The sequence below is a fragment of the Petaurus breviceps genome, unplaced genomic scaffold (assembly GCF_028583685.1).
Source record: "Petaurus breviceps papuanus isolate PSGF00001 unplaced genomic scaffold, PetGlider_PUasm1.0 470, whole genome shotgun sequence".
NCBI lineage: Eukaryota > Metazoa > Chordata > Mammalia > Diprotodontia > Petauridae > Petaurus > Petaurus breviceps.
In genome coordinates this window covers 3,571,664-3,587,660 of record NW_027186350.1, presented here as the reverse complement: position 1 = coordinate 3,587,660, position 15,997 = coordinate 3,571,664, and the positions used below count along the sequence as shown (strand labels likewise).

Below are 15,997 nucleotides of genomic sequence, written 5' to 3'. Positions count from 1 at the left end.
AGACACCAGCTGGGCAAGTCACTTAAACTTCTGCCAGCCTCAGTTCCTTTAACTGTAAAATGGGTAATAGTAACACCAGTCTCACAGGGTTGTTCTGAGGATCAATGATATGTAATTTATAAAGTGTTTAAACACACTATTATTGTTGTTATCATTAATTATATGAACAGAGCTAGAGAATGGAGCAGAACACATGTCTCCTATTCTTTCCAATATACTTCTCAACAGATTAGAGGAGAAAAGAGCCTAATGCTGACTCTGAGATCTGAAGCACATGGGGTCTCAGCCTGCTTAGAGCCCCCAAGGAGCACCTCTTTTTCCAGATGGTGGGGTTGGGTAGAATCTTCTACCTCACGACTTCACAGAAAGCATTAACCTGGACTGATCTAGACACACTTCCCTCACATAACCCTAGCACCACAATGCCAAGAGAAGGGAAGAAGACCCAAAACAACACCATGAGAACCATCCTACTCTCTCCCTTAACATGTACTCTAGGAACATGACTGATATGCTCATGTCAAATGATCCACCATCTTGCTCCCCCAACATTGTTAAATCCCTCAATGGAAATATCAGTGCAATCAACAGCTCCACATGTTGGCAAATCCCACTCCGAGGAAGAGTCATGGGAGGCAGTCTTTCCCCATCCCAACTCCCTACTCACTTCCCAGGTCTTGGTCACCCAATTTCCTCAAGATGAGCATGTTTGGGAAGTGGTGAGTAGTTAACTTAATTTTACTGGAGTCTGGGATGAAGTGAGAGGGTATTGTGGAGGACGGGACCGACTGTGGAGGTCCGAGGAATCTGGAATGTATTCAATGTGAAATGAGGAGCCATCAAAGGTTTTTGAGTGGGAGAGGTGACAAGATCTGAACCATGTTTTTAGATGATTAACCCAGAAGTGAACTGAAAGATGAATCCGACTGCCAATCTAGGGCCCAGAGGAGAGATAAAGAAGTATTCCTCCTTCCTTGGAGTAAGGGGATAATAGACATGGAAAGCTACTTAAGTTGTCTAACATATTGTTGGTTTCCCTTAACTTCTTTTCTTGATTACAAAAGAAAGCTCAGGGGCGGCAGATAGCACAGCAAGTGAGAGCACCGGCTCCAGTGTCGGGATGACCTGGGATCGAATCTGGGCTCAGACACTCAGCACCCACCCAGAAACACCTGGCTGTGTAACCTTGGGCAAGTTACTTAACCCCAATTGCTTAGGGGCGGCCAGGTGGCTCAGCGAGTAAGAGCACTGGCTCCAGTGTTGGGACGACCTGGAGATCGAATCCCGGGCTCAGACACTCAGCACCACACCCAGAAATAACTGGCCGTGTAACCTTGGGCAAGTTACTTAACCCCAATTGCTTAGGGGCAGCCAGATGGCTCAGCGAGTAAGAGCACCGGCTCCAGTGTCGGGACGACCTGGAGATCGAATCCCGGGCTCAGACACTCAGCACCACACCCAGAAATAACTGGCTGTGTAACCTTGAGCAAGTTACTTAACCCTGATTGCTTATTACAAAAAAAAAAAAAAAGCTCAACTGAGGGGTGAGGGTTGCATCACTGAAAATGACTGTGATATAAAAATAAAAGGCATCAATAAGACTGTTATAAAAGTCACAGGACCCTAGATCTAAAGTTGTAAGGGAATTTGGAGGCCATCTAGCCCAAATTCCTCATTTTGCAGATGAGGATACCGAGGCCCAGGGAACTCAACTGATTTGCTTAAAGTCACACAGTTTTGCTGGATCTGAACACAGGTCCTAAGAATCCAAAGTCAGAACACCTTCCCTTGTACCAGAGACAAACAAAAACAAGTGGTGACCACGACATATCAGAGGAGAATCCTTGAGGGCTTCCTGTTGACAAGACTATTCAGTGAAACATGGGAAGTATGAACTGATACAGAGTTAACCAAGAGAACAATATCCACAATGATCACAATGATATAAAGTAAGAGATGTCTGAGAACAAAGGTGTCTGAATAATTAAGAAATCAATTAAGGTGCTAGAAAAGAGATAATGAAGCATTTGTCTCAATCTTGTATGCACTGTCAGGTAAGGTCACTATTTTGAAAGTTGTTTTGTTTTTCTTTGTCACAAGGAAACATTAAGTATGGAAAGGTTAGGAAAAAAATGACTGGGACATAAAAGTATCAATAGATAATTTTTTTTTTCAGCCACAAGAGGTCAGGAAATTTTCTAACAAGGCACAGAGATAGCTGCTATCATGCTGAGGACCTTTCTCTGGATCTTGAGATGAAGCAGGTCCCAATGCAGTATGTGGTGTGTCTATTTGTCACATCCCATCCTCGTGATATGACAGGTTCATCACCTGTTCTTTTTGCCTTTTTTTTTGGAGCGCAATTGGGGTTAAGCGACTTGCCCAAAGTCATATGGCTAGTAAGTGTGTCAAGTGTCTGAGGCCACATTTGAACTCAGGTCCTCCTGACTCCAGGGCTGGTGCTCTATTCACTGTGCCCCCTAGCCACCCCTTTATCACCTCTTTGATAGCTTTCATGCCACTGTGTCCCTCTCTAGTGGCAGCACATTTTGTGCATGCGCTTTGTTTTTCAACCCTTCATTTAATTTTGTTGTTGCTGTTCAGCTTTCAGTCAAGTCTGACTCTTCATGACCCCATATGGCGCTTTCTTGGTAAAGATACTGGAATGATCTGCCATTTCCCTCTCCAGCTCATTGTACAGTTGAGGAACCGAAATAAAACAGGGTTGTGCCCGGGGTCACACAGCTACTAAATGTCTGAAGTCACACTTGAACTCAGGAAGATGAGTCTTCCTGACTCCAGAGCTGCCCTTATAAATGCCAACTGCCATTATTATTATCGGTGTTGTTCTTCTGGCCATTATTATAAAAGCTTGCCTTATTGTTATTATCCCCATATTTTCATTAAGCATGCTCCTGATACAGGTATTCATTTTTTTTCCCCACAAAGATTGTGTTGAGACGAGAAAGGAGGCAAATGACAAGGTAGCTGGTTCACTCATGTCCTCGTGACTGCCTTTTTTCATAGTGATAACATTCGTGATTTTTTTTTTTAAGATTGTTTAGATTTTTCTGGCTTTTGGGCTATCTTGAGATTCGATCTTTCAACACTCTCGAAACTCTGTCACCTTCAGCCTGGACTTCCTTGAGGTATACACTTGCTCTTCCTGTTTTTGTTTTCCTTATGGCCATTTCTGTTCTCTCACATAGCCCCAGGGGGGGGGGGGGGACGGTATCTGAGTCCAAGCACGGTGGCTCCACTGTCACTGATGGAGATAACAGATGTGTGCTTTCACTCACTGTGGGAACAATCCTGATGAGAATGCTTTAAAGTGTGTAAAGTTCTCCCCATTCATTTGAGCCTCACTGTTGTGAAGGCCTATGAAGGGGGTACTACAGGCATCATTATCTCCATGTTACAGATGAGGAAACTGAGTTTCTGAGAGGTTAAATGACTTGCCGCCTTGATATACAGCTAATATGTTAGGGGCAGGATTCAAGCTTTGGTGTTTCTGACTTCAGGTCCAGTACTCAATTTTCTCTGATATTCTGGTTCTCAAGGCAAATAGGGGGTTGGGTCAAAGCAAAATTAGCTCCACTACAAAAGAAAAAACCTAAAAATCATGCTCGGTAAAGAGAAAAGTCATTCAAATCTGCCTTATCAAGATGCCTATTTCATATCTTACAACCTTTCTTCACTTACTCAACATTTTCCACTGATGTCTAACAGTGAAGGTAATGGGAGAGGCAGTCAAGAAATACCTCATTCCCAGCCAGGATTCTGCTTTTGGTGGTTGGTTTAGAAACCTAATATCTAGAAACCCATTATGCCTGAAATCAGGGACTGCATGATGCTAAATGACCCATGCAGGCATGCAAACAGTGTCTTTGCATTCATTAGTGTGATTCTCTAACCAAGCCATGCAAGGGAAGAAAGGCTTGCCCACAGAGAGTTCTCTATGCAGAGACACAACTGGGCCTCTGGACAAGGTTTAGGAAGATCTCTGAAAGTAAGCAAGCTGAGTGGCTTTTCCTACTGATGTGTACTGCTGCAAATGAGAACAAATACCAAACATACTCATTTGTAAGTCAAATCAGACGTGGGGGGAAAGAGAAAGGATTTATGCTGTGGTGACACCATAAGCCTCCAATCCCAGGAATTTTAAAAATACCATATGGGAATTTTTTTTTAGAGGGGGGAAATATATATATTTTGGAGCTGCAAAGACAGGGTGGAATCTTCTTTCCTTCTCCAAAGTAGGTTTTTGGCAATTATGTAAGCCTGAAATGTTCCTGGGAGAAACAACAAAAGGGAAAAGGAAAGGAAAAATGAAATAGGGGTGGGGGAGGGGAGGGACGCTAAATTTAGTCAGAGTGAAAACAGTGGGATGGAGGGTGAAAGAGATAAGGAGAAAGTACACAAGAAACACTCGCTTATTCTATAACAGGAAAGCAAGGCTACCTGCTGGGAGAGACGGCACAAATTACTATTGTCACTGTGTAGGATCAGGTTATTGATTTGTGAATCATTAAAACAAAACAAAACAAACAAAAATTTCCAAACAACAAAAACAAAATATTTGACACACCTCCCTCTCTCTCTGGCCAATGGTTAATAAGCTTAAGGGAAGACAAAAAGCACCAAGGAACAAGAATTTTAGGTGCCCAAACAACCAGATTAAAAAACAACAATAACCCCTAAACCAAGCTATGTAGGTAAAGCATGAGAAAAAAAAATCATATTCTCAGGATGCTTGCTACAACCAAGGCTAATGGTAAGCATTAGGTAGATTGCAATGTCTTTTGTACACACATACTCAAATGGAACTGTAATCTTATCCATATGGATGTTCTTTCTAATTATGTAGCTTACAATCCATCCAGGCCTGCCTATCTTATGTGGCTTTTATCTCTGTCCTCCCTTCTGTTCTCCACAGAAGATCCGCCCAACTTGCTGAAGGCCTTCCTCATTTTTCCTGACCTGACACAGAGACCAATGGAGAACTCAGGCTCTCTACCTGTCATCTCTCATTGCTATGTGTTCAGTCCATCTTTTTTTTTCCTACCATACATTTATTGCTTTTGCTCCTGTTATTCAAAGTTTCTAACTTGTTATATGTTTCACTCATACAACACATCCACTATGTAAACTCATGGCCATCCTTGAGATATTTGTTTTCAATTATGCAAAAACTGTTATATTGTACCTTTCAAAGGCATATACCACCATTAGAAGAATAATGGTATTTAAAAGATGTGTCTTTGTCCCTGGGAGAAGTATGGCATCATAAAAAAAAGTTTTGTTGTTTTCTGAAGGCAATTTAATGTTCTCACCTCCTATTTAATTCTAGGATCTACTTATTCATCTGTACTGTCTAAAGTCATATGTTCTAAAGATGAGCTCTACAATATCTCCATATAGCTGTATGCCATAATCTAACTGAGACATTCTTCATCCACTTGGGTTTTCCTATATGGATGAATAGGCTAAAATCTTTAAGAGTGGTTGTGGATTTCATCCAGGATGTTCTACAATGTCATCCGTCAACAAGAATATCTAGAGGCCCTCACCATCTACAGGGAATCCCTCTTCAACTTGAACCCTTTTTCTGTGACCTCTAAAAATCACAACAGCAAATGCTTTTGGCAAGCACACATCTCCTTATTTATGAACAGAGAGCTGTTAAACGAGGTTATCTCTAGTGTTGTTATCTTTCAAGCATAAGGCAGTAACCCCTTTTTATGCCAGCATTTTATTTACTCAAAAGAGCAGTAAAAAGGCTTTGTGTGAGAAACTCATCCATTGTTCTTTGGCTCCACTTACTACATGTGATTTTCCAAGTCAAAGCATCCCTCCCTGACCACCACTACTTGATATGTGCTTTCTGTCCTGCAGAGACAGCTAAGAGGTACAGTGGATAGAATAATGTACCTGGAGTAAGGAAGACCTGAATTCAAATCCAGCCTCAGATATTTACTAGCAATGTGACCCTGGGCAAGTCACTTCACCTCAACCTCAGTTTCTTCAGCTGTAGAAGGAGACAATAATAGAAAATACTTCCCAGGGTTGTTGTGAGGAGAAAGTGAGAGTATCTGTAAAGTCCTTAAACCTTAAAGTGCTACCTAAATATTAGTTTTTATTATCATCACCAGTGATAATCACAATGATTATTATCATAATGCATGCTTTTTGAGAGCAGAGACTATTTTTCTTTTTCTTTTCTTGCTTTTTGGAGGGGAGAAGGCAGGGAAGTTGGGGTTAAGTGACTTGCCCAAGGTCACATGGCTAGTAAGTGTCAAGTGTCTGAGGACAAATTTGAACTCAGGTCCTTCTGACTCCAGGACCAGTGCTCTATTCACTATGCCACCTAGCTGTCCCCTATTTTTCTTTTTGTACTTGTATTTCCATCTTAGTACAATGATTGGGATATTATAAACACTTAATGCTTTTTATTATTTTATTTCTTCATTACTTCTTTTCCCTTTGGCAAATAATCAATCAATCAATCAATAGACTATGAAGCTTTTTAGCCTCTTTTGGTCTCCCTGTTACGACCATAGATTTATATTTGTTAAACCTCTGTCAGCATAAAATTATTGTAATTAATGACTGTCATTTCTACCATCCATTACTCATTTTTCATTATAATTATTTAAATAGATGAAGATAGTTCTTTCCATTGCAAACCATCTTTTTTCTCAAGTGTTCTTTCTTCTAGCTTTATAATAATTTTGGTCTTTGATATCTTTTACATATGAAGAGAATGATAGTGCTATATCTAAAGTGCAGGTTTTGATTTGTTTGTCCAATAGTGGACAGGGGTGTGTATCAATCTACCCCTTATTTTATCTTTTTTCCTTCATGAGCAAAGGCATGCATCTCTCTGTAAGATGGGTACAATTTGTGTCCAGGAAACAAAGCAAGATGCAAACTGGCCTACACAGAGTTTGAAAAACAGATATAATCAGGCCGATACTAACAATGAAGGTAATAACAAGGATAATATGCACATGCTGTTAGATTTGTCAAATATAACTCAAAGTAGCTTACCTCCAGAGAGAGGGCCAGTGAATTCATTAAGATCTCAGAGTAGAATCAAAAGGCCCTCCATAGGTAATGGCGACATCAAGGAAGTGTCAACAAAGAAGCATTGAAAAAATGGCTGGGTCATGTAGATTTATTTGTTGAAATAACGGGGTTTTCTTTGGTAGCAATTCAGACTCATTTGTCACCAAAAATATGGTGAAATTGCCCTTAAAGTGCTTGAACTTAGTGATCAATGTAGATTACTCAATGATATATGAAGTGAAATAGGCTATGAAAATACAATACCATAAAAACTATGTGTCTATCTGTATATGCATATAGATATATACACACACTCTATATGATTGAAAGCTATAAAAATTTAGCATGTACTAAAAAGTTAACAAGACGTGACCTGAAGACATCAGATGCTTACCATCTTTCATAGACTGACAGATGACAAATCTCCATACTACAAATAAAAAACCCAAAATATTCTGGACCACTCAACCGATAGATTCTACTGGAATCAGACCACTACCACAGTCTGAACTGTTGCCTACAATCACCGGGGTACAATGATGATTCATAAAAACTTAACATTTTTAATAAATGTCACGATCCCAAATACTACTCCTCTTCAAGCCACATGGAAAGCTTTGAACATACAGAAACCTAGCAGAAGAAATTAAAGCCATGTGGGAACAGAATCAGGTATATGCTATCCCTGTTGTCTTGTATGTTTTTTGGAGCTGTCCCAAAAAACACCTTCACAATGAGTCTAAAGAAGATGATCTTGTGCATCAATTCTTTAATTCTATTAAAACAGCCTGCCCTTTAATGCACTTGTACCACAGTCTGCAGAACACACATATATATTCATGTACACACATATGTATATGTATACACACAGCTAGATAGACAGTCCTCAAACATTTCTGTCTAAACTTCATCTAAAAAGATGAAGTGAATGACATAAGTGATAATATTAATAAGTAATAAAATCTAGCCCATCATTCATGATGTGAGAAGGGGACAGAGAGAATAGAAAGCCAAGGCAATGCTTGGCAGGTGACGTATAATGGGGATTTTGTGTGCTCAGGCTTCTGTGGAGCTGTCAAGATGTTGCAGGAATCCTGCCCAAAACACTGGCCAGTTGGGCTCTGATGATTGCAATGACTGAGTTAGTACTCCAGCAGGTAACTGCTCCTTTGAATCCAATCAATACATAGGGTAGGAAAGGGTTGCGGTTCACTAGGAGTGATTGTGATAATGAGCTTGACAGCAAAGTGTGCAGTTCTCCTTTATGTTCTGATGAACATGAAAAAGAAAAAGGAAAATTGCAGAAACTCTGAAACATCAATAACCTACCTACTAGCAATGCTTTGGTGAAGATGTAGCTGACCATAACAGTGGACAAACCACGAAGGTGCATGAAAGGAACTGAACAGAAGAATGCTTTTATCATGTGATAGTATCAAACCCTAACTAAACTGGAAACATCTTACCAGTTATAGACAAGTACTTCATACTGCTTTTTGTCAGCAATAACCTCAACTCTGGATTACATTCACAATGTCTTATAGATCAATTCAAGGGCAATCATATGAAATAACTTCATTCCTAATCCCAGATTAGATGAAATAAAGACAGAAGTTGAGGTATTATTTAAATGTGAAAATATGAAAAACTCTGAACCTGTGGGCACAGAAAATTTACACTTAGTACAAATTCCAGAGGTATGACCTAATAATAAAACATGGTAAAAATGATGCTATTTCAAATGAGTTTGAAAAAAGAGAAGAGTATACTGAGAATGGAATTCTTAAAATCCCTTATGAAATTTTAGGGCATGAATCCAGCTAGTAGATCAGTCATGTCAAAATAATAGAGCAGTTCAAAAAAGCTGTCATCTTCTATAACCATATTCTCCCACAATATTTGACATTTTGTGACCCACACACGAGATGTATGCCATTGCTATAGTAAGGATCATAGATAGAAAAGTAGAACTATCTAGGAGTTCCTTTCCAAAGAACAGGGGTACAATACCACCACAGAAGAAGCAGCTTGAGAAAACTACAGAAGGCTGTGGAAAATCACTGTAGATTACATCAATGTCTAGCAAGTATGGACAGCAGAAAATCTGAACAACGTATTGCCCGGTTAAAAAAAAAGAAGCAGAGGGGCGCCTAGCTGGCACAGTGAATAGAGCACCGGCCCTGGAGTCAGGAGGACCTGAATTCAAATCGGGCCTCAGACACTTAACACACTAGCCATGTGACCTTGGGCAAGTCACTTAACCCCAATTGACCTCCAAAATGCAAAAAAAAAAAAAAAAAGGTGGAAAATAAAAAGCACCTCAAAAATTCTTGATGCTTTTAATCAACAATTTAAAGCAAAAGTCAAAAAAGTGAAGGGGGTAAAAGAAATCAAAGAAGCACAAGGGACACAATCAACAATGAAATATCAATAAATCTACAATTTAAAAAAAGGTTGAGAAGCCAAGAATGTGGAGCACTGAGAGTGAATCCCTGAAGGAGGCTGTGGCAAAAACTTCTGGTTGGTATGATCTTTCTGCAAAACCAGAAAGTGGAAGGGCTAGAGAAGATTCATCAATACTGGCTCAAGGGTTCCATAGTTTCATAGGTGCAGGAATTACTAGCAAAGCACTTTGCCAGTTTCTTCTGTGATATAAGCTTGATTCCATCTTTTTTTCTTTTTTAAGAGAAAGTATCAGGGTGGCTAGGTGGCACAGTGAATAATGCACCGGCCCTGGAGTCAGGAGGACCTGAGTTCAAATCTGGCCTCAGACACTTAACACACTAGCCATGTGTTAATAAGAGGCTCCCTATGACTCCAGGCACAAATACAAAATGCTCTGTTTGGCATTCAAAGCCCTTCTTAACCTAGCCCCCTCCCACCTTTTCACAGGCTTCTTAAACCTTTCTATTTAACATGTACTCTTCAGTTCAGTGACTGGCCTCCTGGCTATTCCAGGAACAAGACACCCCAACTCTCAGGTCTGGGCATTCTTTCCATGCCTGGAATATTCTACCTCTTACACTTCTGACTACTTCCCTCCCTGGTTTCCTTTAAGTTCTAACCCAAATCCCACCTCCTACAGTAGGCTTCCCCAATCCCTCTTAATTCCAGTGGCTTGTTAATTATGTCCTATTTATCCTGTATATAGCTTGCTCTGTATATATTTTTGTCTCTCATTAGTTTGTAACCTCCTTGAGGGGAGGGACTATCTTTTACCTCTTATGGTACCCCTAAGGCTTAGCACAGTGCCTGGAAAATAGTAGGCACTTAATAAATGTTTATTGAATTTAACAAATCACCATAAGGCAATGTAATAGTTAGATGGCCTTTATTACAAAGACCTTTGACTCCCTCTTAACCTCTGCTTCACAGAATTATTCTCTTCAAAATGCATCACTGACCTTCTACGCAAAGTATTCCTTGATCCATCAAACTGCTAACACCCTCCCATTCAAACTACCTTGTATTCAACTACTTTGTGTTATTCTCTTTATACTTTTAAATGTGTGTTGTATGGACTCAATGATTCCACCACTGGAATGTCAAATTCATGAAGGCAAGAATTGTTTCATCCTTTGTATTTCTATCTCTAGCACCTAGCACTGGGATAAATACCTATTGACTGATGGACTGAGAACATGATTAACAAGTCAGACATTTACTTTTGGGGCAAAGAGCCCTCACTTTACAAAGCAATAGTAAAGGCTGAACAAGGGTAGACCCCATTGAATTTGTCAAATGCAGCTAAAGGTAGTTTATTTTTGGTTGGGGCCTATGAAATGGCTAAGATCAAAGAGTGGAATCGTAAGTCCTCCCATGGACAACATCCACCTGACTTCAACCAAATAGTATGTCGACAAAGACATGAAGAACAAATAGAGTCAGGGTGGGGGTAGAGATTATGATAGTGATTTCAGGATCAAGTCACAGGTTATCCTTAAGGATCTTGGATTCAGTAATCAGTGCAAATTTTGCTGAAAAGTGGTGGAATTTGGGCAGGCTGCAAAAATATGGCATCTTTCGGATACCTAGAAAGACACGAATAAGCAAATGGAATGTGTGTAAATTAAGAGATGACAAATCTCTGTAATACAGTACAGCTACAACACCCCTCTCCCCCAGCCCTCCCAAAGATCCTTGTGAAGGGAGCAAATATAGAAAAACGAAGCTCTGGTATCAGAGCATCATTACAACCAGAACTATTCCCTACAACCACTCGGACATAACACTGATCCACAAAAATTTAAGAGCAACATTTTTAATATGTGTGTTTATATCAAATATTCCTCATCTCTCAAGTATTTGGAAGAAAGGCTAAGTTTTTCTGTCTGGCTTGTAAAGACCTTCACAACCTGGCCCCACCCTTCCTTATTAGACATTACGACCCTTCATGTACTTTATGGTTCTGCCAAACCAGCCTTCTTACTGTTCTTCACACATAATAACCCATCTCCTGCCTTGATCCTGTGCACTGGCTACCCCCCATTTCTGGGAAGCATCTGTTCCTCATCTCCACCTCTTCAAATATCTTGTTTTCTGTAAAGCTCTGTTGGACCACCATCTTCTTCTACATGAAGATTTATTTTCCTGATACCTTACTCAACTAGCACCCTCTTCCCTCTCAGCTTATTCTGAATTCATTTTTAACATGGTCTTAATATGTTGAACTGACTTAGAAAGGTGTTGTTACCTCTAAGGGAATATAGGTTCTTTGAGGATATCAAATGTTTCGTTTTTGTCTCTGTATTTTCAGCACCGACCAAGCACATCACTAGAGCTTAATAAATACTTATCAGTCGAGTGACTGACTGAATGAAAAGCTTTCAAAACAGAGAGACGTGACAGAACTTCAATCCACATGGCAACAGGACGAGATACATGTTATCTGTTACTGGAGTTGTCCTGAAGATAATTTTGATGAGTCTACAGAAGATGAGCTCACTTCCAAATGAGTTTACAGAAGGTAAGTTCACTTTTCAATACTCTTGGTCAATGGCAAGGGAAAAAAAAAAACAACACAGGCATTTTATCTACCTGTGCATAGAAAATTAATTATGTGATAACAATAGCTGGAAAGTGACTTGTCCTCTATCAGAACCTGATCAAAAAGGAGAATAAAAGAAATAATAATATTTAAATATTATTTAACATTGTTATTAAAAATAAAAGGTAAGAATAAAATAATTAACAAATAAATAACGATGGTGATATTAGGGACAATAATTTGTGTTCATGTATAGCACTTCATGACCTATAAAATGCCTTCATTACAATCAATTAATTGACATTTATTAAGCATCTCCTTGTGCCAGGCACTGTGCTCAGTGATGGGGGTACAGGCAAAAGACAGTCATCTAAGTTGAGTGGGAGTATCATTATCCCCATTTTACAGATGAGGAAACTAAGGCTCAAAGAGGCTCAATTAAAATGACTTGTCCGTGGTCATAGAGAGAGTGGGTGTTGTAGCTGAGACTTGAGCCCCAGTCTTTTTACCCTGGATCCCATTGTTTTTTTCACCATACCATGCTGCTTATGGACATAATTGCAAACACACAGTCCACATCAAAAAAGACAACATGTTTTATGTCTCTGATGGTCGGGATTTATTTTGACATGTGCACATAAATACAGTGTGCGCTCTCCAGATCTCTCACAGTCTTTCCTCTCTAATCTATTTTCTGTGCAGTAGGCTAAGGATTTGTAAGATCAAAGGCCTTGTTAAAACGGAACTGGTGAAGCCTGCATCTTCCCTTTAGAGCCAAAGGGAGGGGAGAGGGGGGAAATCTTTTGCCAAGTGCTATTTAGCAATATCTCGTTTTTATTCCCTCTTACGTAAAATGGAGACAAAAATATTTCAAATCATATAATCCGAGAGTTGAAGGGACCTCGAACTTAGTCAGAGTTCAGCTCAAATGACCAAATGAGAAAATACTTATAAAGCGATTAGTGTTTAATCAATACACGTTTCCTCCCCTGTTCTCTGACATTCCCACAAAGACTCTAAGTTCCTTGAGGACAAGAGTGTTTTTGGTTTTCTTTCTTTCCCTAGCACTTAGCACAGGGTTGGTGGTTAGAACACAGTAGGCACTAATAAATGCTTATTGATTGACCAAACTCCCATCTGAAACAGGCATCTCCTTTACAACATGCCTGAAACCAGTCATCCAGTCTCTGCTTTGAGACCTCCAGTTGGGAAAATTGTCTGTCTTCTCAAGTAGCAAATTCCAGTTAGGGATATTTCTTTCATTAAGAAGCATTTCCCTACACTGAGTCAAAATCTGTCTCCTGGTAGCTTCTTCCATTTGTCTTAATTCTAATCTCTGGGGCAAAGCAGAGTGAGTTAAATCCATCCTTCAAGTACTCTAAGACAGGCTTCTCTTCTTCAGCCATTACTTCAGCTGACTGTCCTACAGCATGAACCAGACATCTTTCACCATCAGCTTTATCTCTCTCATATATGGGTTCTGTATGTGTCTGTATAAGTACATGTTGTCTCCCCTGTGAGAATGAAAATTCCCAGACGGCAAAGGCCATTTCACTTTGGTCCCCAGCCTAGCCCACTGTTTGGCACACAGTGCATGCCCTTAGCACCTTGCAATTCAATTCAATTTAATCCAGCTAGTAGTTTTATGAAATACCTACTAGGCAAGGCCCTGTGTTAGGTGCTGGGGTACAAAGAAAAAAGGGGGGAAAATAGTCTCTACCCTTAAGGTGCTTGCCTTCTACTAAGGGATACAACAAGTAGAAAGATAAATAAATGTCAAATAAATTGTGGAGAGAGAATGAATACTAAAAACTAGGGGGATGAGGATAGGCTTTGAATCACAGGTAGCATCTGAGATGAGCTCTGAAGGAAGACGGATCTTAAGAGACAGAAGTTTAGAGAAATGTGTCCTTGACTCAACCCCTCCCTCATGGCTTAGGGTTCCAGGGATGTGAGCCAACTTGTATGAAGACATAGGTGGGACATAATGTTAAATTTAAGAAACACTTGATATTCCAGTTTAGCTGGGATGTAGAGTGTGTAAAGGGAAGTAAAAAGGATATAAATCTGAGAAATGTGGTAGGAAGCAAGATTATAGATTTTAAATGTCAGACTAAGGGTGTATTCTATCCTACTGCCAATAGCGAGCCACTAAAGATCTCTGAGAGGGAAAATGACATGGTCAGAGCTATGCTTTAGGAAGATTACTCTGTCAGCACTGTGGAGGTTGGAATGGAGGGGGAGGGGAGAGAACAGAAGCAGGAAGACAAATGCAGTAATATGCATTCGCTCAATAATTGCTCAACAAGCATTCCTACTATGCGCTAAGTACTGGGAAGACAGAGGCAGAAATGAAACAGTTGCTAGTTTCTGAATAAAAGAATTTAAAGGTAGTTTTGGGAGAATCAGGATTTGGGGAACAGGAAAGGCTTTGTGCAGAAGTTGACTTTCAAGTGGAGGTGAAAAGGGAATACACATTCCAGGTAAGGGGGGGCGGGAGGGACTGGCAGTAAAGCTGGTACAAAGGCATGGGTGGCTGAATGACTGTACGAGAACAGAAACCACCTGTCAGGTAACCTGTCTAGACCAAGGGAATATGGGAGGTCATTCCGTACCTTCGTCATGGTTTTGGTGCAACATGACCTCTGGCTGCGTTTGAATAGAGTTTCCTGGGTGAAAGAATGGTGAGAAGAGAATTCGCGGCTTCCTTTGCTTCAGAATATGCTGAAGAAGTTCATATAGCACATCACCTGAAATGAAAAAGAAGGAAATTGGTGGAGGGGATGAAAAAGGGGGCAGAGGGTCATGGGATTATCCCAGGCAGGTTGTGGTTGTTGTGACTTCCAAGGACCCCGATCCATATAGTTCTGGGTAGAAAGATTTTGGGAGAGAAAAATCTGCTCCCTGCACACTTCCTTAAGAGGTAGGAGAAAGGCACAAGTCAATGGGAGGTACAACTTTGGAAGTTACTTTTTAATGGCCCCCAATTTTAGTCTGCTTTCTTTCTTTAATACATACTAGCATCTGTCCAAGGTTTCAATATTTCTTGACAGTCACCCTCGGAGGTCAGCCATTTCCCTTGAATGTGGAGTTGATCTTCATTTTGGAAGGGATAGTCCTGATCTATTTGAAGTGCCTACCCAGTGCTAAATTGGAAAAAAAAATGCCATGAGACTTGTCACACTCCTCTGGCCTACAACCAAATCCAAAATGCAGGTGGGTGTCTTGAAACCCTTCAGGGGCGGGTGATTAATCTTTAAAATACCAAAGTCCTCTGACTAGCCCCCTCACACCCTTCCCCCCAGCACAGACAAGCAGCCAACACCAGCACTAAACAATAGGGCTTTGTCTCCAATTTTAACTATTTTTAACATATACTTTAATTACCAACCTAATTTAGCTGCATATGGTGGGCTGTAGTTGGTTATATTTTTCCCTAAACAGCATGAAACTGAGAAACACTCTATATTAATTTCTTCCCACAGCAAATCTCCACTCTTTCATCATTTGATCATATCCCAAACTTTGTTTTAAGTCAGAGGGAGCTCTGTGTCTTTGCTTTGACTTTGTCCCTCTCACCGTCTCTGTATTTTGATCACTATTAACGTATGTCACTGTTGCTAGAGGAATCTAAGGATCAAAAGATGCCAGATGGTGAAGACAGCACTAGCCCTGGAGTCAGGAGGACCTGAGTACAAATCCAACCTCAGACACTTAACACTTACTAGTCGTGTGACCTTGGGCAAGTCACTTAACCCCTACTGTCTCGCCTCCTCCCTTAGGGAAAAAAAAAAGATGTCTGAGTCATGATATCTGGATGTTTTCTGTGATTTCAGTTAGAAGAATAACACAAATATACTTTTTGGAGGGATTCAGGCCTAGTTCTTTAAGTACAATGTGGATATTTATATAGTTAAGAGGGGACAAAGGATAGAGCACAGG

General features: G+C 40.2%; 1 protein-coding gene across 3 annotated transcripts in view; it reads right to left on the bottom strand.

Moving 5' to 3' along the window:
• ETV6 (ETS variant transcription factor 6) overlaps positions 1-15,997 on the bottom strand; it is a 355,559-nt gene that overhangs the window by 59,091 nt on the left and 280,471 nt on the right. For all 3 annotated transcript variants that reach the window (XM_069101494.1, XM_069101492.1, XM_069101493.1), the window contains one exon: positions 14,671-14,805. In XM_069101494.1, the coding sequence (XP_068957595.1) occupies positions 14,671-14,805 (135 nt within the window). The remainder of the gene's footprint in view (positions 1-14,670; positions 14,806-15,997) is intronic.